This window comes from Equus asinus, chromosome 29, assembly GCF_041296235.1.
Source record: "Equus asinus isolate D_3611 breed Donkey chromosome 29, EquAss-T2T_v2, whole genome shotgun sequence".
NCBI lineage: Eukaryota > Metazoa > Chordata > Mammalia > Perissodactyla > Equidae > Equus > Equus asinus.
In genome coordinates this window covers 18,836,175-18,861,835 of record NC_091818.1, presented here as the reverse complement: position 1 = coordinate 18,861,835, position 25,661 = coordinate 18,836,175, and the positions used below count along the sequence as shown (strand labels likewise).

Genomic DNA, 25,661 nt, shown 5'->3' with positions numbered 1-25,661 from the left:
ACCCTGTGGCTACTGCCCTATTTCCATTTTCCCTCTAGTTAACAAATGTGTCTCTCACAGAGATATGGGTTGTTCTGAAAGTACTTTATGTACATACTTGGAATGAACAAATAAGTAAATATCTTGAAAATAATGAGACCCAGATTTCTCACAGTCAGAGAAAGAAGTTACAAATAAGGGATAAGGAGAAGACTAGAATAAACACTGTGGTGTTCAACTGGAATCGAAGGTTTATCAGTATGAACTCATGGCTCTTAGTACATTCAAAGATAGACAGATACAGAAATATGCATGGTGCATATGCAGGTGTTGGTGTACGGACATATACTTCTAGCTCTGTCTGCTGAGAAGGCATGGAGCCACTGTGACGCCCAGCAGCAATGAACAGACCTAGTGCCCAGATCTGGCATTCAAACACTATTCTCCAATAGAAGATACTTAGGGTTCCTTGCAGAAATGGCTGATTCTAGAACTGAAGTAGGGAAGATATAAGATAAGCTTGGAACAATAAGAAAGTACTTAAAAGAAAAAGGGCGAAGTCATGCCAGAAGGACACAAGAGCCAACTTGAAGGATCTCGCAATGACCATCTAGAACAGCTTTAGCTGCAAAATAAGTAATGATAGTACTAGGTTGTGATCTATAGAATAAAATAAATATCCATGCATCCGTATTGACATAAATACTTAAATAAATACATAGGGGAGAAGGGTAGGTCCTTCCTTAGAATTCCAATTATAAATTAAGGAGTAATAGGGGAAATGGAAAATCACTGTTAGGCAAACACCATGGTAATAATTATTGCAGGCTAGAACCATCAATGGATGCTAAAATTAGTGGGTGAAAGTATAATGAGAAAAAAGGATATTTGCATAATATCAAAATATTTCCCCACCAGATAATTACTAATGATAAAGACAGACATAATAACTAGTATTGAGAAACCTGACAGATGCCACCAAAGTTAATGTCACCAGGAAGAAGTCATAGTGACATATTCTACTAGTGACACACATTGGCAAAGCCACATCACTTCAGTGGTGTTCTTGCTCAAAGTAAATTTCCTCAACCCAGTCAGAAAACATCAGAGAAATCAAATTTAGAGACATCCTACAAAATAAGGGACCACTACTCTTCAAAAGTGTCGATGTCAAGGTCATAAAAAACAAGGACTAAAGCAACTTATCAAAGACTGATTGGATTGTCAAATTTTGGAGGAGACTATGAAGACATAACTAAATGCAATGTGAGATCCTGAATTGGTCTCTGAACCAGAAAAAAAAATGAAGTTAGTGGGAAAACTGGCAAAAGTTAAATAAGGTCTGACGTTAGTTAATAGTATTGTATTACATGTTAGTATAATTGTTTTCGTAGTAGGACTGTGATGTAAGATGTTCTTTTAAGGCAAGCTGGTTGAAGGGTATACAGGAAGTCTGTAATATTTTTTAAACTTTTCTGTAAGTCTAAAATTATTTTAAATTTAAAAGTTTTTTAAAATCCTCATGGAAATGAAGCCAAAACCGCCTTTTCTTGGTGGTTAGTGTATCTGAAAAAAAATTTGGAGCTTTCAAAAATATTTTTCTTAATAAACAGTAATAGAATAAAAGGAAGAATATCAAAATATAATAATTCAGCTTACAAGACGTATTCCTAGATCTCTGGCTTTTGTCCCATCCCTTCGGCTGTCTAGCAGAATGTCTGATATCTACTCCCCAAAGGACTCAGGCAAGGTCTTTATATTCCTCTTGGTCTGCCTCCCTGTTGCAGGGTGTCACCTTACTTTCCCACCATTTCAGAGCTGGTCGCAATACCTTCAACTTTGGGGGCAAAGATGAATCCGGATAATTCTCCCTTTCATTAAGACTTTTCTGTTCAGGTCTAGTTTGGATTTTGAGAGAACATGCATCTTTAAAAAAAAAAAAAACTGGAGGACTGGGAAGGCTGACACAATAAGTGAACATTCGGTTGCGATTACAACTTTTACATATCGACTAAGAAAAATAATACTGAGTGAATGTACCTGTACGAGCCTAGTGCCAATTGCTTTCCCATACATTATTTCTTTTCATTTTTATAACAACTCTGTGAGATAGATGTTAGCTCCATTTTATAAATAAGAAAACTGCAGCTCAGAAAGGTTAAATATCTTGCCAAGATGACACATTAAATATGGAAAGCCAAGATTGAAACCCAAGTCTATTTGACTCCAAAGCATGCTACTGTTCTCTTTTAATTATAGGTCCAAGAGAAAAAAATATATATACATTGAATATAACATCCATACGTGAAGTATATGCAGAGAGCAATAGGGAGGTAATTTCCTCATACTATCAGTGCCCATCCACATAGATCTCTTCTTTTGTGGTGCTTCTCTTAGCACTGAACTCTTCTCTGTTTCCTGCTCCTCCTTCTAATTGACTCATCACCTCCAAGTTTTATTTTTATTTTAAATTTCTGTTTGTATTTTTTATAATTTAAAATTAAAACCTTCAAATACCTTATTTTCGTAGGCAGATTATATATCCCTCTAGATTGTAAACATCTTGAGAACAGTTACCATGTCATGCAGTCTTTTTGAATTTCCCACAGCCTCCAGCAAAGCTAGGATCCAGTGATTACTAGATGATGAGTCTTTTCCAGTTCATAGATTCTGATAAAACTAAAACAGCAAAAAGGAAACAATATTGAACTCTACATAGCAATCTTCTTTTTAGCCAGCAAATAGCTGTTCTTCTCCTTGCTCTAAAATTATTTAACCACTTGATTGGTTTTCTATTTCTGCCATAACAAGTTACCACAACACTTAATAGCTTAAACAACACAAATTTGTTATCTTACTGCTCTGTAGGTCATCAGTCATCACAGATCTCACTGAGCTAAAATCTAGGTGTTGACAGAACTGCATTTCCTTCTGGGAGATTCTAGGAGAGGATCCATTTTCTTGCTTGAGTGTTGGCAAAATTCACTTCCTTTTGGTTGTAGGACCAAGGACCCAAAGAACAGTTCCATCACCAAAGAACTCCTTCATGCCACCACTTTTTAGTCACACCTCCTCCCGCCGCAAACCCTAGCCACCATTATCTATTCTTTGTCGCTGTAGTTTTGTCTTTTGAGAATGTCATATGGATGAAATCATACAGTATGAAACATTTTGTATCTGGCTTCTCTCAGGAAGCATGCCTTTAAGATTCATTCAAGTTGCTGCATATATCAATAGTTTGACTCTTTACTGATGAGTAGTGTTCCGTTGTATGGATACACCACAATTTATTTATCCATTCGCCTGTTGAAGGACGTTTGAATTGTTTCCAGTTTATGGAGAGTATGAATAAAGCTGCTATAAACATTAGTGTATGTGTGTTTTTTTGTGAACATGGTTTTCATTTCTGTAGGGTAAATACCTGAAAGTGGTACTGTTGACTCATACATTAAGTGTATGTGTAATGTTTTAAGAAAATGCCAAACTGTTTTCCCGAGTGGCTGTACCATCCCATCAGTAATAAATGAAAGGTCCAGTTTCTCCACGTCCTCACCAGTATTTGATTTTATCAGTTATCTTTTTACGTCATCCCTTCTAATAGGTGTTGTTTTCATTTGCATTTCCCTAATGGCTAGTGAAGTTGAACATCTTTTCATGTGCTTATTTGCCACCTCTATATCCTCTTCCATGAAGTGTCTGTTCATATCTTTTATGCGTTTTCTAATCAGGTTGTTTTATTATTATTAAGTTTTGAGTGTGCCTTATAGTTGTAGCAAATATTTTCTCCCAGTCTGTAGCTTGTCTTTTCATTCTCTTATCCTAGTCTTTCACAGAGCAAAAGTTTTAGTTTTTGATGAGGTCCATTTTATCAATTTTTCCTTTTATGGATCATGCTTTTGTTGTTACGTCCAAAAACTCTCTGCTTAATTCCAGATCACCAGAATTTTATCCTTTGTGCCCTTCACTTTTTTATTAGATCTATGATCCATTTTGAGTTAATTTGTTCTAAGATACAAGGTTGAGGTAAGGTTCGTTATTTTAGATATGGATGTCCAGTTCCAACACCTTTGAAAGGACTATCCTTTCTCTATTGAATTGTGTTTGCACCTCTGCCAGAAATTAATTGTCCGTGTTTGTGGGGGTCTGTTTCTGGATTCTGTCTATCTATGTGTCTGTCCCTTTGCCAGTACCACATCATCTTGATTACTGTAACTTTATAGTAAGTCTTAAAATTAGGTAATGTTTTTCCTCCAACTTTTTCCTTTTAGAAATTTTTTTGACTATTATAGTTCCTATGCCTTTCCATGTGAATTTTAGAATAACCTTATCTATATTAGAAAAAAAATCCTGCTGGGATTTTGACTTAAATTGTGTTAAATCTGTAGATCAATTTTGGGAGACCTAGCATCTTTATTATGTTGAGGAATCTTCCAATTAATGAACATGGTATGTCTCTCCATTTATTTAGATCTTCTTTGATTTTTTTGTACTTCTCAGAAAACCTATCTTTATTTTTTCTGGTTTATTGACATATATTTGACATATAACATTGTGTAAGTTTAAGATGTACAATGTGATGATTAATGTTTATATTATGAAATGATTGCCACAATAAGGTTAACACATCCATTACCTCACCTAGTTAACATTTGTGTGTGGTGAGAGCATTTAAGATCTAGTCTCTTAGAACTTTTAAGTGTACAATACAATATTGGTAACTACATTTTCCATGCCACACATTAGATCCCCAGAATTTATTCACCTTATAACTAGAAGTTTGTATCCTTTAAACACCATCTCTCATTTCCCCCACCCCTCAGCCCCTGGTAACCACCTATCTACTTTCTGTTTCTGTGAGTTGTTTTTTAAGATTCTGCATATAAGTGAGATCATACATTATTTGTCTTTATCTATCGGATTTATTTAACTTAGCATAATCCCTCAAGGTTCATCCATGTTGTTGCAAATGGCAGGATTTGCTTCTTTTTTATAGCAGAATAATATTCCATTGTGTATATATACCACATTTTCTTTATCCATTCATCCACCAATGGACACTTTGGTTGTTTGCATGTCTTGGCTATTGTAAATAATTCAATAAACCTAGGAGTGGAAATACTTCTTCAAGATAGTAATTTCTTTTCCTTTGGATATATACCCAGAAGTAGGATTTCTGGGTCATATGGTAGTTCTCTATTTTTAATTTTCTTGAGGAACCTCCATACTGTTTTGCATAATGCTGTACCAATTTAGTTTCCCATCAACAGTGCCCAAGGATTCCCTTTTCTCCACATCCTCACCAGCACTTGTAATCTCACCTTTTTGACAATAGCCATTCTAACAGGTGTCAGCTAGATATCTCATTGTGATTTTGATTTGCATTTTTCTGTTGGTAAGATTTTTCTGTTTCTGTTAAACACCTTTTCCTTTACCTGTTGGCCATTCGTGTATCTTCTTTGGAAAAATGTCTATTCAGATCCTTTGCCCATTTTTAAATCAGTTTGGTTTTCTGCTATCAAGTTGTATGTGTTCATTGTGTATTTTGAATATTAATCCCTTTTCAGATATATGGTTTGCAAATATTTTCTCCCATTCCATAGGTTGTCTTTTCATTTTGTTGATCATTTCTTTTGTTGTACAGAAGCTTTTTATTTTGATGTAGCCCTACTTGTTTTTTATTTTCTTGCTTGTGTTTTTGGTGTCATATCCAAAAAATCATTGCCAAGACCAATGTCAAGGAGTTTTTCGCCTGTGTTTTCTTCTAGAATTTTTACTCTTTTATGTCTTACATGTAAGTGTTTAATCCATTTCGAGTTAATTTTTATGAGTGGTATAAGATAGGAGTCCAGTTTCATTCGCTTGCATGTGAATATCCAGTTTACCCAGCATCATTTATTCAAGAACCTTTTTTTCTCCATTGAGTATTCTTGGCTCCCTTGTCAAATATTAGTTGGCCATATATGCATAAGTTTATTTCTGGGCTCTTGACTCTGTTCCATTGGTGTATGAGTCTTTTTTTATGCCAATACCATACTGTTTTGATTATTATAGCTTTGCTGTATGGTTTGAAATCAGGAAGTGTGATGCCTCCAGCTTTGTTCTTCTTTCTTGAGATTGCTTTGGCTATTCGGGATGTTTTGTGATTCCATAAAAATTTTAGGATTGTTTTTTCTATTTCTGTAAAAAATACCATTGGAATTTTGATAGAGATTACATTGAATCTATAGATGGCTCTGAGTAATCTGGACATTTTAGCAATATTATTTCTTCCAACCCATGAACACAGGATATTTTTCCATTTATTTGTATTTTCTTCAATTTCTTTTGAAGAAGTTTAACCTCCTTCGTTAAATTTATTCCTAAGTATTTTATTGTTTTTGATGGTATTTTAAATGAGATTGTTTTCTTTATTTCTGTTTCAGCTAATTCATTGTAGTGTATAGAAATGCAGCTGATTTTTGGATGTTGATTTTTATCCTGCATAGGTCTTCTTTGATTTCTTACATCACTGTTTTCTGCTTTCAAAATACTGATCCTGAACATGTTTGTGAGCTTTACACCTGCATATTTCTCTTTTGGAGGGAGAAAATATTGTGAGTGTTTTGTTTCTAGTTTAGTTTCCATTTGTGCAGTGCTATCATATACTGATGTGATTGATTTTGTATGTTGACCTTATAGCTTATGGACCTCCTAGTTCTGGGAATTTTTTGTAGATTCCTTGGGATTTCTATGTAGGCAATCTTCTCCTCAAATAGAAGCAGTTTATTTCTTCCTTTTTAATCTGTGTACTTTTATTTATTTTTATTGACTTATTATGTCAGCAGTGGTGAGAGTGGACATTTTCCTTTTTCCCTGTCTTAAAGGGAAAGTATTCATCTTTTCCCCTTAAGTATAATGTTAACCATAGGTTTGTTATAGATGCCTTTTATTAAATTGAGTAAGTTTCTATACCTAGTCTGCTGAGAATTTTCATCATGAACAGATGTTGAATTTTTTTTGCATGCTTTTTCTGCATCAATTGATGTGATCATGTGGTTTTGCTTCTTTGTTAATACAGGAAATGCATTAATGATTTTTCAAATATTGCACAGCTTGGCTTCCCTGGAAAGCCCCACTTAGTCATTTTCTTTTTCTGTGTTGCTGAATTTGACTTGGTGATATTTTGTTGAAGATTTTTGTGTTAATGTTCATGAGGGATATTGGTCTCTAGTTTTCTCTCTTTTTTTCTGTAGTATTGTTATACGGTTTGCTGTCAGGGTATTGCTGGCCTCAGAAAGTGAGTTGGAAAGTGTTCCTTTCTCTTATTTTCTTGATAAGGTTGTTTAAATTTAGTGCTATTTGTCCCTTAAATGCCTGGTAGAATTTGCAAATGATACCATCTTGGCCTGGAGTTTTGTTTTGCTTTGTTTGGGGAGGTTTTAAACTACAAATTTAATTTTTTAAGCAATTATAAGAATATTCAGGTTAGCTGTTTCATCTTAGATGAATTTTTGTAGTTTCTAGTTTTTGAGGAACTGGTCCATTTCAAAGTTTTTGAATTTATGTGTGTAGAGATGTTCACCTTACAGGACTGCTTTGAGGAAAATAGCTAGCAATTACTAGCACTATGCTGTGTGCCTGGTGCAGTACTAAGCACAGACTATTAATTAATTAATTTAGTCCTCACCATTCCCCTCAGAGGGTGCTGTTATTACCCTCCACATTTACATTATGTAAACATTTATATACTGCCTCACACATTTCTTAATGGACATATAAAATTTTCCTTTTAAGTGTAAGTAGTTACATACAATCTAATTTCTGGTATATTAAAAACATTGACTTTTTAGCATCACTCTTACATGTGAAATCCATAGCAATTTAATACCTACTATCATTTTTTTAAAAAATATGAATAATCTCGTCTTTGAGAAATATATATCATGATATTTACTCCTTGAATTCATAGTATTCCCTTACTATCCTTTTAATATCTGCTGGCTCTGTAGTGATATTCTCTTTTAATTCCTGATATTAGTAATTTATGGCTTCCCTATTTTTTGTCAGTCTTACTAAAAGTTTGTCAATTTTATTGATCTTTTCAAAGAACTAACTTTTTGTTTCATTGTTTTTCTGTTTTTAATTTTATCAATTTCTACTGAATTCTCCCTTACTTCTGCTTTCTCTGGGTTTGTTTTGCTCCTGTTTTTCCATTTTTTAACACAGAAGCTTAGAATTTTGATTTGAGACCTTCTTTTATAACAACCATTTAATACTATAAATTTCCCTTTAAGGACTGTTTTAGATACATCCCACAAATTTTGATGTGCTATTTTTCGTTTTCCTCTTGGACCCATGCATTCTTTAGAAATGTGTTAATTTCTGAAGCGTTTGGAGATTTTCTGCTATTGATATCTAATTTAAATTCATTATGGTCAAAAAACATAATTTGTATGATTTCATTTCTTTTAAATTTGTTGAGTTTTGTTGTGTGATCCTGGATATGGTCTGTCTTCACGAATGTTCTATGTGCACTTGAAAAGAATGTGTATTCTGCTGTTGTTGGGTGAAGTATTCTATAAATGCCAATTGTAGCTGGTAGTTGTTAGTGCTGCCTAACTCCATATCCTTGCTAACTTTCTGCCCGCTTGTTCTGCCAATTAACATGAGAGGAATATTCACCTCTCCAGTTATCATCATGGCTTTGCTTCTACTTTCTGTCAGCAACGTATTTTGAAGCTCTGTTGCTAGATGCATACACGTTTAAGATTGTTATGTCTTCTTGGTGAATTAACCTTCTTATCATTGTATAATGTTTCTCTCTATCTCTGGTCATTTTCTTACCTCCAAAGTCTACTTCATCTGCTATGAAAATAGTCACCCTAGCTTTCTTTTGATTAGTGTTTGCATGCTTTACTTTTTCCCATTCTTTTACTTTTAACCTATCTATAGCATTATATTTCAAATAACTTTTTTTGTAGAGAGCTATAGATGGAGCTTGGTTTTTAAATCTGTTCTGACAGTCCGTCCCTTAATTGGCTTGTTTAGACCATTTATATTTAATGTAATTTTTGATAATTGGATTTAGGTTTACCATCATCTTATTTCTTTTTTCTTTTGTTTTCTTCATTCTTCTGTTTCTCCTTTCCTACCTTCTTTTGGATTATTTGAATCTGTTTTAGTATTCCATTTTCATTTATTTATTTCATTCTACTTCCTTATGGTGTCCTTGATTTATAATGATAAATCTGCTGTCTTTAAGTCATTGTTCCCTTATATTTATGTATCTTTTTCTCTGGCTCTTTTCAGGATTTTTTTTAACTTTAGTTTTCAGAGTTTGATGGATGGTCTGGGCCTGGATTTTTTTAGCTTTATCCTGTTTGAGAGTAAGTTAACTTCTTGAATCTGTTGGTTTGTGTCTTTTGTTAAATGTGGAAAGTTTGTAGACATTATTTCTTCAGATATTTTTTCTGCATCATACTCCCTCTTCTCCTTCTGGTGCTCCAGTGACAGGAATGGTAGACATTTTTTATTGTCCCACACGCCTCTGAGACTTTATATTTTTTTTTTAATATTTTTACTCTCTATTGTTCAAATTGAATAGTTTTCATTGACTTACTGTCAAGGTCACTGACCTTTCCTCTTTCATCTCCGTTTTGGTGTTGAGCCCATCCAGTGATTTTTTTTAAAAGTTTTTGTTACTGTATTTTTAGTTCTAAAATTTCCTTTTGGTTCTTATTTACATCTTCTCTTTGCTGATGAGAATTTGCTGAGACTTTCTATCTTTCCATTCTTTTCAAGAGTGTTTACTCTTACTTCTTGGAGCACTTTTGTAATAGCTGGCTTAAAGTTTTTGTGTTATAATTTCAAGCTCTGTGTCTTCTCTGTATTGCAATCTTTTGATCATCTTTTCCTGTAGAAGTTGAGATTTTTCTGGTTCTTCATATGCAAAGTAATTTTGGATTGTATCATGGACATTTTGAGTCTTATGTTATGAGACTCTTGGTCTTACTTAAATCCTGTAGATAATTTTTATATTTTTGGCTTAGCAGGCAACTTACTCAGTTGTATCAGGCTGTAAGTTCTAGCCAGCTTTCTTGGGGTTGTGATTCAAATATCAGTTTAGTTTTCAAAGCCTTTGCAATGCTTTTCAGATCTTTGTCACACAGTGGCCAGCTTTATTTCATACTTCAGTTCTCAAAGTTTATGGTCAGATGCACACCTGAGAAGTTTTGGTATGAGCCCAGGAGTTCACAAACAAGGCTTATGGGGTCACTTTCCTGTGCACCTCCCTTTCCATGATCTCCCCAGTACTTTCACTGCCTTGGGACTCCCCTCTCAGTATTTCATCCAGAAATCTGGGACTTTATTTGCCATACTTTGCCACATACTTCCTGCAACTATGACTGCAGGAAGAAGAGCTGCAAGAAGATAGGAGGAGAAAGAACTCGATGGAAGTTTGTACTGTCCTCATGGGGCCACGGCTTCTCTGATGGAGAAGAAGTCTTAGGTACCTTTAAGTCCTTGCTGTCACCATGATCTCTGCCACTACCTTGCAGTGACCTTGGGGCTGGGACACAAGTGAATAGAGGGGAAAAGATAAGTATTTTTCCCTTCTCTGAGCCCCTTCCTGATCCTTGAGCCCAAACTAGACAGTCTTTCCTAGAGCCCTCTCCACTGTGCCCAAGGCCCACTTCTAGGTTTTAGGCTGCCTTGAATCCAGGCCAGGAGGTGGAAGGAATCACTTCCAATTCAGTGGTACTTTGAATTCCTGTCACATCGTCTTCCCTAGTCTGCCTGCTGTGATTGCCTTTCAGTCTTCAGATCGTTGCTCCGAGCATTCTCCCCAGGCTTTTTTAGCTGCGTTCAGTGAGACACACAGAATAGTTTGTGCTTACTCCATCTTAACCAAAGCTGACCTCAGGTATATTTTCTTACCTTTGTCCAAGTTAAAAGGTATTCATAGAGGTTGCAAATTATATTTACTGTGACTCTGCTGGACAATAACACCAAAAATATATGCATGTATATATGTAGAAACTAAAGGATACAAATGAGAAAAATGAAGCTGTCTAGTACACAGTGGAACAAACATTTCATCCCTAATTAAAGTTTGAACACTTTATGTTTGAATTCAGGAATGTATTGGCATTTGGTTTTTGGATGATACTCCTTTAGCAGGGACAGTAGGGGGAATAGTAGAGAGCAGGGTCAGGAAAGACTGACAGAATGAGAGAGGTGTGAACTGATCTTTAAAGAATCAGATTAGTAGAAGTTATTTAGGTGGAATGGGTAATGGCATTTGAGGCAGAGGGCACAACCTGAGAAAAGGCAGGTATAAATGTGCATGGTGTGTGTGTGGATGTGTGTCATAGAGGAACAGGCAAAAGCAGGAAAGGAAACTCGGATTCAGTTACCACTTACTGTTCCTTATTAGAGACTGCTATAAAAATAGTCCCACAAACACATTAGAAATGTTAGAAACACATTGGTGTGAATTTCAAAAATGCAAGTTTTAGAATTTAGAACATGTGTTAAATAATCGTTCCTGTACATTGAACTGTTCTATCCTGCCATTTATACTAAATCTTCTGGATTTTTAATAAAAATGAATTGCATTTGCCATCGTCGTTTTTACTTACTAGCAATTTCATTTTATGGCAAAGTGAACAAGTACTATCTCTTTTGATCTAAATTTGTGATAATTGTCTTTGGCTTGTTTTTTAATTAAACTTTTAATTTGAGATAATTATAGATTCACAAATAAATCACAAACAGTTTAGATTCATAAATAATACAGAGGTCCTGTGTACCTTTGACCCGGTTTCCCCCAGTGGTAACAGCTTGCAAAACTATAGGACAATATCACAGCCAGAAGATGGACATTGGTATAGGCAAGACACAAAACAATTCCATCACCACAGGGCTCCCTAGGTGCCTTTTATACCCACCCTTCCCTCTTTTCCCCTCCACGCCATCCCTAACCTTGGCAACCACTAGTCTGTTCTCCATTTTTGTAATTTTGTCATTTCAAGAATGTGATATAAATGGAATCACAGAGTATGTAAATTTTGGATTGGCTTTTTTCACTCTCCATAATTTCTTGGAGATTCATCTAAGTTGTTGCATGTATCAATAGTTTGTCCCTTTTTATTGCTGAGTAGTATTTCATGACTTATTTTTCAGCTATATTTTGCCATTACTTGAAAAAACAAAGTCTTGTTACGCTGGAGTTTTTCTCATTTATATATTTTCTTTGGAATTTAGACTAAAATCAAAAGCCTTAGGAGCATTCTAGTTTTCTTTTCTAAATTCCATTTAGGTCAGTCAACCATAATATGTTGACATTATTAAGTCTTAGAGGAGAGAAAATCTTATGTGCAAGTACATTCTACTACTTTACTCCCCTTATCTTGCCTAATCTAGAAGTGAGATCAGAACACATGAGGGAGAATACTGCTTGAAAAATACAGTGTTCCAATACACTGTCCTGCTGGCCACGATGAAGCAGGAAGGAGCCTGTGCCTGGCTGCGCTGCAGTGAAAGAAGTGTGTTCGCATCACAGGCCAGCACTCAGATCTTTTCTGTCTTCCTCAGTCAACATGATTTTAGTTGCTGAACCAAAATTCCAGCCCCAATAATGAGAGAAAGAATGGAGATTTCCAGTTTTTAAATTGTGGTAGATAAGTCTGGGACCACATTCTCAGTATAAGTGCTCATTTAAGGAGGCTAGATTTTATCAGAGGCAGAAATGAAGAAATACAGAAGTGAATAAATAATTTAATTGAATTGCAGTCAGTTTTTAAATTAGGTATGATAAATTTAGAAGAAAAATTAGTGGTGTCCAAAATATCATTTTAAATTTTAATACCAATGTTATCTTACACCTTAGCAAGTAATAATTCTGGCTGCTTTGATTTTCATTTGTGGAGAAATAAAGGGCATAGATATACAATAGTAAATAACTATATTACTATCGTATAATTACCCAATTGGCATACTGTTTATTATTTTAGTTTAAGTAATTAGCTTTGGAGAGTGAGAAAAAAAGGATGTTAGACATGGTCAGACACTTCACAAACCCTGGTGTTTATCCCACAGTATTATACACAGTTTACCAGGGATTTTTAAAGTGTCATTTGGCTGATGGCAAGTATAAAATGAGAATTCTTCAGCAGAGGTCAATGTTATCATTATCTACTTTAGACAGTGTTTTCTTATGCTGATTTAAAGAGCTTTGTGCATATTTTAACTATTTTTCACATAGTGATTATCTTTAAATACTAATATAAAAGTTAATGAATGAAGAAAGTCTGCCGAATAAATGTATCCAATAATCCAAGGCACTTAAAGACATACATGCTCTACTATGAGCAAAGACTTTGCTTGGTTAGCGCTCCATCTCTCCATTCAGTTATCAAACTTAGGGGAACTCTAACTCAAGATTTGGACTGACATATTCAGTGGGATTTGATTGGGGTGCAGATAACTACATGATGTTTTATATGACTTTTTAAGTATTCCATTCATAATTATGATATATACTCTGCTACTACCTTTTGAAACAGTTTTTAACTGCATATCTTTCATATGTTCTTAATAAACTGTTATAAGTAAAATGTACTTGAATGTGTAAAACTGACTTTCTGCTTGCCAAATAATATGCATATTTACTCTGAGTTTATTCGAGATAGACTGCTTCAGCCACAGTAAACATGTAGGTGGCAATGGAGGATAATAGACATCTAAAAACATTTAGCAGTACCACTGTTATTATTTATTACTATTTATCAGAGTTAGAGTGATGAATAGAGGGAAAGAAAGAGTCAAGAGCCTTAGGTGTATACTCGCACGCTGCCCTGTGCTCCGGTCTGCTGTCTAGTGTGCTGGGCCCCTGGTTAGACAGGCAGGGCCAGTGGAGAGCGGGTTAGAGCCTTCAGACCTGCACTCACATCCCGCCTCTACCACCTGGCAGCTGTGTGCCCTTGAGCCTTTAACCCCCTCAAGCCTCAAGTTTTGTTTTAGTTTTGTTTTTAACTTATAAAACAGGTTGTTATAGAGGTTAAAGGAAATAAGTTTATAAAGCATCTGGCACAGTGCCTAGAACATAGAAATTTGTGCTGTGGGGAGGAAATGAAAAGAGGAATCCTACTACCTCTGGGTAGAGCTCCTCACCTAAAAAGTACTAACCTCCCAGAATACTTATCATTCTAGTAAAATGTATAATTCCAGAATTATATGTAAATCTGCACTAATTGCTTCTCTATGGTATCTTTGAGAGTTTGGTAAAACTCTTAGGTTAACTCTCTTTAAGGTCCTTTACTTGTCACGGGCACATTACTATACTTATAAAAGGGAAAAAGTCCAAATGAAATATAATCTAAAAGTTTCCTTTTTGTTTCTAGAAGTTAAAACGTTTGTGACACATGAATCTAGTTTAATCCTTTGTTCTTTGATTCTAGCAGGAAAGGAAGGACAAGAAACCCTGGGGCCTGAAGCTCAGGCAGGTGAAGCAGGATGTCCAGGTAGTCTCTTGCCGTTTTCTTTCCTCTGTGGTCTTTGAACAAGGTCTTTTGTGTCACTGACTTTTGCATTTGTGAGAGCTGAGTTTAGTTTATTTCCTCCTCTTTTATCTTGCCCTCCTTAAGTGTTGAAGTACCTAGGCATACGGGGTGCTGTATAAAAAGTTAGTTTATATTCTTTAAAGATAATATAAACTTATAGATCCATAGAATACAGCAGATTGTCCATTCTATAAGGATGACAAGCATATGTACAGAAATTCAAAAAATAAATGTTCGAATGGTGATTTGAACTTCTACCAAATTTTTTACCAAAGTTATAGAAATGCAGATCTAAGTATTCTGAGTTTCATCATCAGTTACCCAGATCTGCACTGGATTGCCCACAAGACGGAAAGCAGAAGAGAGAAGAATAAGCAAATATAATGGGTAATCTATCAACCAGTTGAGAATCATCAATATTGATGAGTTGAGTGAACATGTCACAGCAAACAAAAGAATCAAAAATTTTTCTTGTAATTTCTGTGATTGAAAAAGGCCAAAATGAAGTTGAATTATAGTAAAGAAGGAAATTTGCTTCTAGGTGGCTAAAAATACATTCTCACTGAGACTTAAGGCTATTCCTCTCTAATGGATTCAAATCAGATTTAAGAAGCAAGAGAATAAGTGGAAAACTTCAATCCAGATCTTATGTATGATACTACCAGGCACTTTTCATTGTGTCGCATAAAATTCTTAGAATGCAAACAGCAAAATTCCAAAGTATTAAACATTTCTTCAAAATACTGTACTTAAAAGCAGTGTAATTGTAGTTTGTATATTCAACCATAAATTAGATATTTCCATCATATAGTTTTAATTTTCTTGTCTTCTTTGGTTTAACATTTATAGGGGGTTTTTTATTTGCAGTGTATTTTAGGAATGTGCATGAGTGTGTTTCATAGTAATGTGTCAAAAATAGACTTTCATCTATAATAAAAACATTAGCGGCCCCATACTTGTCAGTCAGTTCTGTAAAACAAGGAGTCAATCTTTGTGCTTTTATTAAAGGTGATTCCAAAATAATTAAATAATAATGAAATATGTGATAATTTTTGGTGCTGCAGCCTAAAATTTTATATTCAGTCTTTAACTTGCTGTGTTTAAATTGCATGAATAATGAATGCAGGTATGTTTGTTGTCAAATATTTGTGAACTTACACATTGTATAAATTATTTAAACTGGATATTTGTTATTAGTAAAATAGTGTTAATGAACACAAAAGAATGCTGTTTATTACTCTTTTACTTAATGTTAAACTTTGATGACAGTTATTACCAGAGTTACAGAAGATCATTTGCCCTTTTAGGCAAAATACTATCAAAAAAGACATTCACAGTTCTAAGTTTACGGTATTTTACCTCACAGTTTGCTCTTCACTACAAAAATAAATTAATTCTTTCAGTTTGAAGTACCGACTAGTACATAAATTGTCTACCAGAAAAAAAAGGCCTGCATCTAGAAAGTACAGTAACCTTGTCCTGTTAAGGGAAGGTGCTGCTGGTGGAGATGTGCATCTCCCCCGCCCGCAGCAGGATGGTCATCCCCACCGCGTGTTCTCCCTGGAACGTGGCGGGTTAGGAGTAAGCAGACGTGTGAGGGAGCCTAGTCAGTGTAGTTTAAGGAATTCAGTGTGGAAATGAGTTTAAAACTTTTGAGCAGTTAAACTTTAAAATTATGTTTTGCCTTTGCTTCTGTTACTTCCTTGACTTCTAGAGAATAATGTGCTGACAAAGTAAACAAAAACATTGTGCAAAGGTCAGCATCATTAGTTTAGAACTTTGTCAGATCCTTTCTACAGCTGACTTCCTTTTGCAATTCACCAAGTTAGGAGAGCTGTAGTCTTGGCTTAGTATTCAGAGAGTGAAAAGTTCACCCAAAACATCCTTTGTCCCTTCTGAACATCCTTTTTTCGTTTATATAGTTAATAGTTTTACAAAGTTTCAAAAATGGAGGCTAAAGATAGGAAGAAGCCTAAGGATACTTTATTTTAAAGGAAATGAAATATTGATGGCTAAATAAAATGTTTTAGTCTTTATGTTAAATGTTTGTTACGCTATGCTTGCTGTCTCTAATTTGTGGTTGTAACCCTGTAATTCTATACTTTGACAGTCAGCTCTGCGTTTTATCATATCTAAAAGAAAACCAAATTATATGTTTCTGTGTATTTGCTTCTCTCTCTAGTATTTAAATACGTAAGTCTATCCATCTTAATGCAAGGAATTTTGCTTTATAATTGACCTTTTCACAATGTTCACTTTCTAGTACTTTAAATCTTATGTGTAAAACTGCAGCATCTCTGGGCTCAGCCTGGAACTGGCTTGGTAGATGCAGGTTCCTGGAGACAGTGTAGTCTAGTTGGAGAGAGCTGAGGATTGGATACCAGACACCTAATACCAAATGGTCGGCTCTAATCGTAATACTTTTTTACTGTGTGACTTTGGACAAGTTGTCTAACTTTCCTGACCCTAAATTTTTTATTAGGAAAAATTTTAATTGAGAAATTACATTGTTCTCCTTACAGGACTGCTTTGAGGAAAATAGCTAACAATTACATAGCACTTACTATGTGCCTGGTGCAGTACTAAGCACAGACTACATTAATTAATTTAATCCTCACAACTACCCTAAGAAGCACTGTTACTGTCCTCCACATTTATATTATGTAAACTGACTATACTGCCTCACACATTTCTTAATGGACATAGGTGATTTTTTCTTTGTAAGTAGTTACATGCAGTCTAATTTCTGGTATATGAAAAACATTGACATTTTTAGCATCACTTTATATGTGAAATCCATAGCAATTTAATACCTATTATAATTCATTTTCTTAAAAATATGAATAAGTTCTTCCTTAAAAGTCAGAAATGTTCTCTCATAATGTTTTCTCCTTGAACTCATATTTCCATTCTACGTAGCCTGTAGAATTGATGCTAACGGTATATATTCCCTGTTTGAAGATATTTTTGATCAACTGTCATTTCTTTACAAGAAAAACATGTATTGAAATTGAAATTTCTCTTTAATTTACAGAGACCACAGGCTCTTAAGATTTAAACAAAATGTATTGATTGATTTATCATATAATTATTAATACTACACAATTGATCATAGCATAAGTACAGTACAAATTTTAATAAATAATTATTAAAGAAAATATTACTGGAAATGAGATTACAGGAGCTGAAGTATTTTTCAATTAGGTAATATATCAGTAGTTTAATGTTTCTTATTTCTAGAAGAAAAAGTGTTCAGCATTAATTCTGTTTTTCTTTAGCACTGGGAAAGCCTTATTCTCATAAATAAAAAGATGAAATACATTTCTCTTATAACTGCGTTACTCAGTTCTTTACACATCTTCAGAATTAAATGCAAAGAGTTATGGTTATCTAGCACTAAAAATATTTTTAATGTCCTGTCAACTGACACTTCTATTAAATGCTCCTTCAATTTTGTTGAAAGCAAAAATTCAAAGCCACCTAATTTGCTAAAGGGCTTGTTTCTCAATTATTAGAATCATTTACTCCCTCTTTTTCTGGGACTTATACCAAAAAGGCTTTACCAATACTTAATTATCAAAGGAGTAATGGTATCTATATTTGGCTTTTGTTATTTTTTTCCCCTCACCTAGAGGCAGTTTATTTAATGTATTCAGAAATGATTGGAGAAGTTGAAATGTTGTTGATTTCAGTGCCTTTTGCCAATACATTTTTCATAATCCTTTTATCTTACCACATGAACTAACTGTATTTTCATCAGTACCTTAGAGTTACAAACTTAGTTCATTCGGTTTCTGGAAAAGTTCTACCTAATAACCTAACTAGCAAAGCCAGCTATCATTGTCATACCAATCAGCCAAATCAGATTTTCTGTCAGAAAAAAGTGTGTCTTCATTTTTCTAATTCAAATAAATGTGCTAATATACATTTTGAGGAATTTTATGAAAATTTATTCTATGAGGAATATATAAATTCTATATAATGAGAATATATAAAGTATAAATAAATGCATCTTCTAAAAATAGATTATTCAATAATGAGAATAAGATTATAGAGATCTAATCTAATTTTTATATGTTATAAAAATCTTTGTCTCCAAATGATTACATTTAGAACCAGTCAGTGTATAATTAAGTTTATAACTTATCAAAGATGCAAGGTTCATGTATAAAATATGGACTATATAATTCTGAAAAGTGTATACTATTTAAAAACTCATTATTCCAGCAACCTGTATATATATATATACACACACATATATATGTATGTATAGTTACTAGGATATAGAAAATGTAAGCATTTTGTAAGTGGAGACTCTTTAGTTGAAATAAATATTTTATAATATGATTTGATAAAAACATTTTAACTATTTTGTGAAATCTACATGGAATCTATAAAAAATCATGAAATAAAAATTTCATTCATGAGTTTTATCTGACTTAACTTGAAAATTTGAAGTTACGTTGAAAAGACTCAATGGCATTGACTTATACTGGTTTGGCTGTCCAAAAATGTTTATTGTTCCAGCCAATGACAGATCCGAGGAATGATTTTTGAGAATACTCTTTGCTTTGGTCTCATCAGGCTCCTTAAGAGCAATGAATTTCTTAGTAATAGTTAGGGGATGGAACAGGTAAGGTCATTAAAGGGAAATTACTCTCGCTCCCTGTGGCCATATCATTATACAGCTGATTTCAGAGCTTCCCAACTAGCACCAAAATATCCCCATTTCAATTGCCAGGCTTTACTCCTGATAGAAATCCATGTAAACAGAAAAGACTGGAAGGCCTGTGGTGGTTTTATGTTGCCTGGATTAGTCGATAAAAAAGGTTTCCCCCAATCAGTATTTTGAATTTTTTTCCTTTGGCCTCTTAGAGGTTGTTACACTCCAAGGCAATGCGCCATATTAATGTACTAGATGGATGGAGGGAATATGTCTTTTCTCTTTGTTCTTTTAAGTTAAAGCAAAGCATACTGTGAAAAGCAGAGGGTAGAGAGAAGAGCTTTCAGGATTCTAAGAACATATGTGGAAGTTGAGAATCTGGAAATAGATTCCCTTAAAACCGACAGTACCAGCTTACCTCTTAAAAGTCTTCACTAACCCCTGGATCCAGGAACACCAGTTTGGTGACAATTCTCAGTATATAACAGATGCTAAATAATTGATAGCTATTGTCCGTATTAAAAAGGCGGGGCAGGAAATGGTGAGTCACCATTATTACCATGTCATTGGCTCTAAGGTTTTAAACAGCACCCACCCTGGGGAGTTCAGTTACTTCTGTGCAGGAGATTTAACAAGGTTGTTTTAATAACTGTTGAACAAAAAGATGCCCATGCATCACCATTTTAATTTGGCCCATTTCAGTCTTCTGGAAGTACAGTGTTACAAATTTAGAACTGACAGCTCAGCTGAAGTGTATAAAGAAGTCAGCTATGAGACAGTGGGAGCCATGCTAGCTCAGTCCAGTTAGCACCAGCGTGGAGTAGACACTCTCCTCTGGAGGCGGTGGAGGAGATGGAGGAAGAGCCTGGTGCAGCAATGCAGCTGCAAAAGCTCGGCAGCACTCTGGGCTGCCTTCTCACAGGGAGGACCTTCTGTTAGCTCCTGAGCCTTTTTTTTTTTTTAAAGATTTTATTTTTCCTTTTTCTCCCAAAGCCCCCCAGTACATAGTTGTGTATTTTTAGTTGTGCGTCCTGCTAGTTGTGGCATGTGGGATGCTACCTCAGCATGACCTGATGAGCGGTGCCATGTCCGCGCCCAGGATTCAAACCGGCGAAACACTGGGCCGCCAAAGCATAGAGCGGGAACTTAACCACTTGGCCATGGGGCTATACCACCCTGAACATGCCCCATCTTGTCTGATCTTGGAAGCTAAGCAGGGTTAGGCCTGGTTAGTACTTGGATGGGAGTCCTGAGCCTTTCTAACTTGAGAAAAAATGCCTCTGCCTTAATTCCACAGTTAAACATTTATTGAGACAAGAAGAGTAGCCTTGTTTGTGGATGAATACTAGAGGAGATAAGCAGCTTTATCAATTTGATACTCTCTTGCTAGAAATCTTTCTAACTATACATAACTATTAAGGCTATTCTCTAAGAAATCACTTAACTGAACTTCCAAGTGGTTTATATTGAGAAAGAATCAGATTTAAATACAATTCTAAGTAAATAGGATACACTAGGTTGCTAGGAAGGGCTAAGGTTTGAGACCTAAGGTTTTCTCTTTGCCTTTTTTCCTTGCTTCATCATGTTTGAGAACTTTAGAATTGAGTCAATTCTATTACTTTCTCTGTGTCTCACTTATCAGTAAAACAGAATAAAAGTACAACTCTAAAAGGGATATTGTGAACATTTCAGGATTTTTATAACACTTTAAATTTATAAAACAAAAAGACTTCTTAATAGATTATAACAGAATGAGTGAATTTTGTTTTTAATTTTCAGTAAACATTTTCTACAAATTCAAGAACAGCCATGTTTTCTCTCGAGATAAACAATTTCTTCTTTAGAGAAAGAAACTTTATAACAACTAGTTGATGAAATTGCTTTTTATAAAGTATGCATTTCTTTTAGTAAAAGATGATGAATGCGACTCAGATGCGGAAAATGAACAAAACCATGATCCTAATGTTGAAGAGTTCCTGCAACAACAAGACACTGCTGTCATTTACCCTGAGGCGCCCGAAGAGGACCAGAGGCAGGGCACCCCGGAAGCCAGCGGTCATGATGAAAATGGTAAACGGAGATTCTCGGTTTTCTTTTCATCTTTAAAGGATTATTCTTTCCATTGCTCTACTATGGGAAACTACTCTACTCTAGGGGACATTTTTGAAAACCAAAATTTATTGCAGTTTCCTGTAGAGAGTGATCTCTTTAATCAATGGAACATTGTCCAGGACAACAGTATAGTTTTAAATTAGTGGCTTCTCATATGTATAGTGGTAATGGTACTGCATGTGAAATGCTTAAAGCAGTGCCTGGACATTGATGTCCATTCACTTACATGGCAGCCAGTAGTAGAGATGGGCACCAGGTTGACTCTCACTGCCCCTTAATTCTTTTCCACTATTCTGCTAGCAAGTGAAACACGGTTTTCTGGTTCAAAACATACTGATTTGGAGACAAATAGTTTTTTTCTGTCTGCTTTAGTCCACTCTTGATATGAACAGCCAGTATATAAAGAGTGGTCAAATGCAATAATAATGTGTTCATATTCTCATGAAAAGAAATAGGCTGTCATTCTGCCCTTCCATGCGCTAGAAGCAGATGAAAATAGCATGCAGATACTCCTATAAGAAATTTTATGTGAGATCTGTACCAAAAAACTGAGAAGTTACTTGGAATGTTTAAGGATACTTGAAGTATTAAGATCCTAAATCTGTTTTTTTTAATTGTGGTCACATTGGTTTATAACATTGTATAAATTTCAGGTGTACATCATTATATTTCAACTTCGATGTAGACTGCATCATATTCAGCATATTAGCAAATCAAATACCACATTACATTGAAAGAATCACCACGATCAAGTGGGTTTATTCCAAGGATGCAGGGATGGTTCAACATCCACAAATCAGTCATTGTGATACACCGCATTAACTCTGTTTTGATTTTTCTAGGGTTCCCAGTTTAATGGGTAGATTTAGCTTAATATTCAAATAATAAACTTTTTCAAAAAACTTTTTTTTAAAGCAGTTTTAGACTCAGAACAAAACTAAGATAGAAGTACAGAGATTTCCCGTATATCCCCTGCCCCTACACAGACATGGCCTCCTCCGTCATCAGCATAACTCATCAGGGTGGTAAAGTTTTTTTTACCAAGGATGAACTTACATTGACACATCACAATCACCCAAAGTCCATAGTTTCCTGTAGGGTTCACTCTTAGAGTTGCACATTCTGTGGGTTTGGACAAATTTATAATGATGTATATCCATCATTATAATATCATACAGAATATTTTACTGCCCTAAAAATCCTCTGTGCTCTGCCTATTCATCTCCTCCCCCACCCCTACCCCTGGCAACCACTATCTTTATGTCGCCATAGTTTTGCCTTTTCTAGACTCTCATATAGTTGGAATCCGACAGTATGTAGCCTTTTCAAATTGGTTTCTTTCACTTAGTAGTATGCATTTAAGGTTCCTCCATGTCTTTTCATGACTTGATAGCTCATTTCTTTTGTGCTGAGTAATAGTCCATTGTCTGGATGACCCACAGTTTATTTATCTGTTCACCTACTGAAGGACGGCTTAGTTGCCTCCCAGTTTTGGCAATTATGAATAAAGCTACTATAAACGTCCATGTGCAGATTTTTGTGTAGACGTAAGTTTTCAAATCCCTTGGGTAAATACCAGGAAGCATGATTGATGGATCATATGGTAAGAGTATATTTAGTTTTGTAAGAAACTGCCAAACTGTCTTCCAAAGTAGCTGTAACACTGTTGCATTCCTGTCAGCACTGAATGAGAGTTCCTGTGGCTCCACATCCTCACCAGCATTTTTGTTGTCAGTGTTCTGGATTTTGGCCATTCCAGTAGGTGTGTATCTTGTTGTTTTGATTTGCATTTCCCTGATGACATATGATGTCATCTTTTAGTACTTGTTTGCCATCTGTATATCTTTTTTGGTGAGATGTCTGTTAAGGTCTTTGGACCATTTTTTAATTGACTTGTTTGATTTCTTATTGTTGAGTTTTAAGAGTTCTTTGGCTATTTTGGATAGCAGTGCTTTTTCAGATGTGTCTTCTGCAAATATTTTCCCAGTCGGTGGCTGGTCTTCTGATTCTCTTGATATTGTCTTTTGGAGAGCAGAAGTTTTTCATTTTAATGAACTCCAGCTTATCGATTATTTATTTCACTAATTGTCCTTTTGGTGTTGTATCTGAAAAGGCATCACAATGCGCAAGATCATATAGGTCTTCTCCTGTTATCTTCTCGGAATCTTAGAGTTTTGCATTTTACACTTAGGTCTGTGATCCATTTTCAGTTAATATTATGTCTGGATTCATTTTTTTTGCATGTGGATGTCCAGTTATTCCATTACCATTTGTTGTAAAGACTGTCTTTGCTCCATTTTATTGCCTTTGCTTCTTTGTCAAAGATCACTTGACTATATGGGGATCTTTTTCTGGGCTCTTTATTCTGTTGCATTGACCCGTTTGTCTATTCTCTCACCCATGTCACACAGTTTGGATTGCTGTAGCTTTATAGTAAGCCTTGAAGTCAGATAGCATCAGTCCTCTAACCCCAACTCCTCTTCACCCTCAATATTGTGTTGACTATTCTGGGTCTTTTGCCTCTCCATACAAACTTTAGAGTGTTTGTCAATATTCATAAAATAACTCTCTTGGATTTTAATTGAGATTGTATTGAATCTGTGGGTCAAGTTAGGAAGAACTGACATCTTGACAATATTGAGTCATCCTATCACGAACATGGAATCTCTCTCCCATACATTTAGTTCTCTGATTTTGTTCATCAGAGTTTTGTAGCTTTCCTCATATAAATCTCATACATATTTTGTTAGATTTATACCTAAATATTTCAACTTTTTTTGCTAATTAAATGGTATTCTGTCAATCAACATTTAAATTTTTGAAGGAAATTGAGAAGGATGGTATAGAAAACAAAATAGATCCCACTGGAAAGAATCATCTGTATCTTCGTTAAATCAGGAATTAGCTGTGAAAAAGACCATAAAGAGAAGTTTCACTCTAGACTAGAAAGGATATTCTGTAACTAAATCAGTGACAGAGGAAATAGAACTAGGGTACTCTAGAACTGCCACCTCCAGTGTGCCAAAAGGACACGTTTCTGAAGACTATAGGTTATTGTGTCTGGGGCACTGCATTTCAGCTTAATGCTTAGTGTTCTGTGATCTCTTTGCATGTTTGGAAAGTCCGTGGTTATTGGCGTTGTAATCCTTAAGGCCCTGCCGTTTCTATTTTCATGTCTGAGTTGTTTTCTTCTCTTAAACAAAATGTATTAACATCTCATCTGAAGAAGCAGTAGGTTACAATAAATATGAAAGGGAAACAGAAAATTTTGAAGTACATATGTATATAAATGTGAAATATTTATGTAACGAAAGGCTTTAAAAAGCCTCAGTGAAAGTAATGAAAACTAAAGAAATGTTCCGTTGTGTAGGTCAAATAAGGTTAAACCTTGTAAAGTCCATAGTTACAAATCAACACAGTAAAATCTCATAAAAATTGAGGCCCTAAACATTGTGAATTAGTAAAACATTGGAGTTATAGAATATGTTTTTAATGTGGGTGTTCATTACTTTCAGGTATATAACGTAATTTAACTGCTAATAAAGTATTTCACAGTAGATATTCTGTCACACCAGCAACATCTGTTTACATATAAAAAGTTATTTATCTTAAGTAGCTCTTAAGTTTTTAAAGTTTTAGTAAATTAATTTTACTAGATGTGCCCTCCTGCACTTCACAGTTTGTGAACAGGCAAACTTTACTCCAGCACATTGAATTATCACAAGTTCTGAATCAGTGGGGAACAAATAAAGGAGATTTTTCAGAGGTTTTATGTCAAGTAATACTGTCAGCCTGAAATGTTATGCTACCTAACAAAGGAAGTTTAGGATACAAAAATTAAAGAATTTTTTTTTAAAGTAAGCATTTAAAGGGTCACAGATACATAAAGAAATTATAGACAGTTCAAAAAATGGTCATACATAGGTTGGTTTTTTTAGTAGTATTGAGTTACTACCTTAAGTTTAATATAGGAGTTATAAAAAGAAACATTTTTTTCTTACATGGCAAGTCTTCATTGCTAAAAAGTGATTTTTTAAAAAGACAAAAATCCAGTATTTGTTCAAAATAGAAACAGATTTTCACTTAACTTTTAAACCTGTTCATTCTATAACTTGCTTACTATGTCAAGTACTCAGATTTCCTTTTTTTGTGTTATGCTAGTGGCCTAAAAGAATAAGTTCATATCTCGTATGTGTGAGAAAATTCAATATATACTGAATTATGGAAATAATAACTTGCTGTTAAAATATCATGAGCAGCCTGTCGTTTTACTAAATTCTTAGTATTTTGTTTATTATTTGGAAGGCTTCATCCTGAAGGTGAAGAAGAAGATAGAACATAATGAGAGCAGACAGCTCCATGAG

General features: G+C 34.7%; 1 protein-coding gene across 28 annotated transcripts in view; it reads left to right on the top strand.

Annotated features, from left to right (window-relative positions):
* ZEB1 (zinc finger E-box binding homeobox 1) overlaps nt 1-25,661 on the top strand; it is a 180,216-nt gene that overhangs the window by 137,236 nt on the left and 17,319 nt on the right. For 11 of the 28 annotated variants that reach the window (XM_044762485.2, XM_070501126.1, XM_070501119.1 and 8 more), the window contains 2 exons: nt 14,424-14,483; nt 21,094-21,255. In XM_044762485.2, coding sequence (XP_044618420.1) covers nt 14,424-14,483; nt 21,094-21,255 — 222 coding nt within the window. Of the gene's footprint in view, nt 1-14,420; nt 14,484-21,093; nt 21,256-25,661 lie in introns of all 28 variants that reach the window. The other 17 variants (XM_070501127.1, XM_044762484.2, XM_070501132.1 and 14 more) reach the window with 2 other exon arrangements.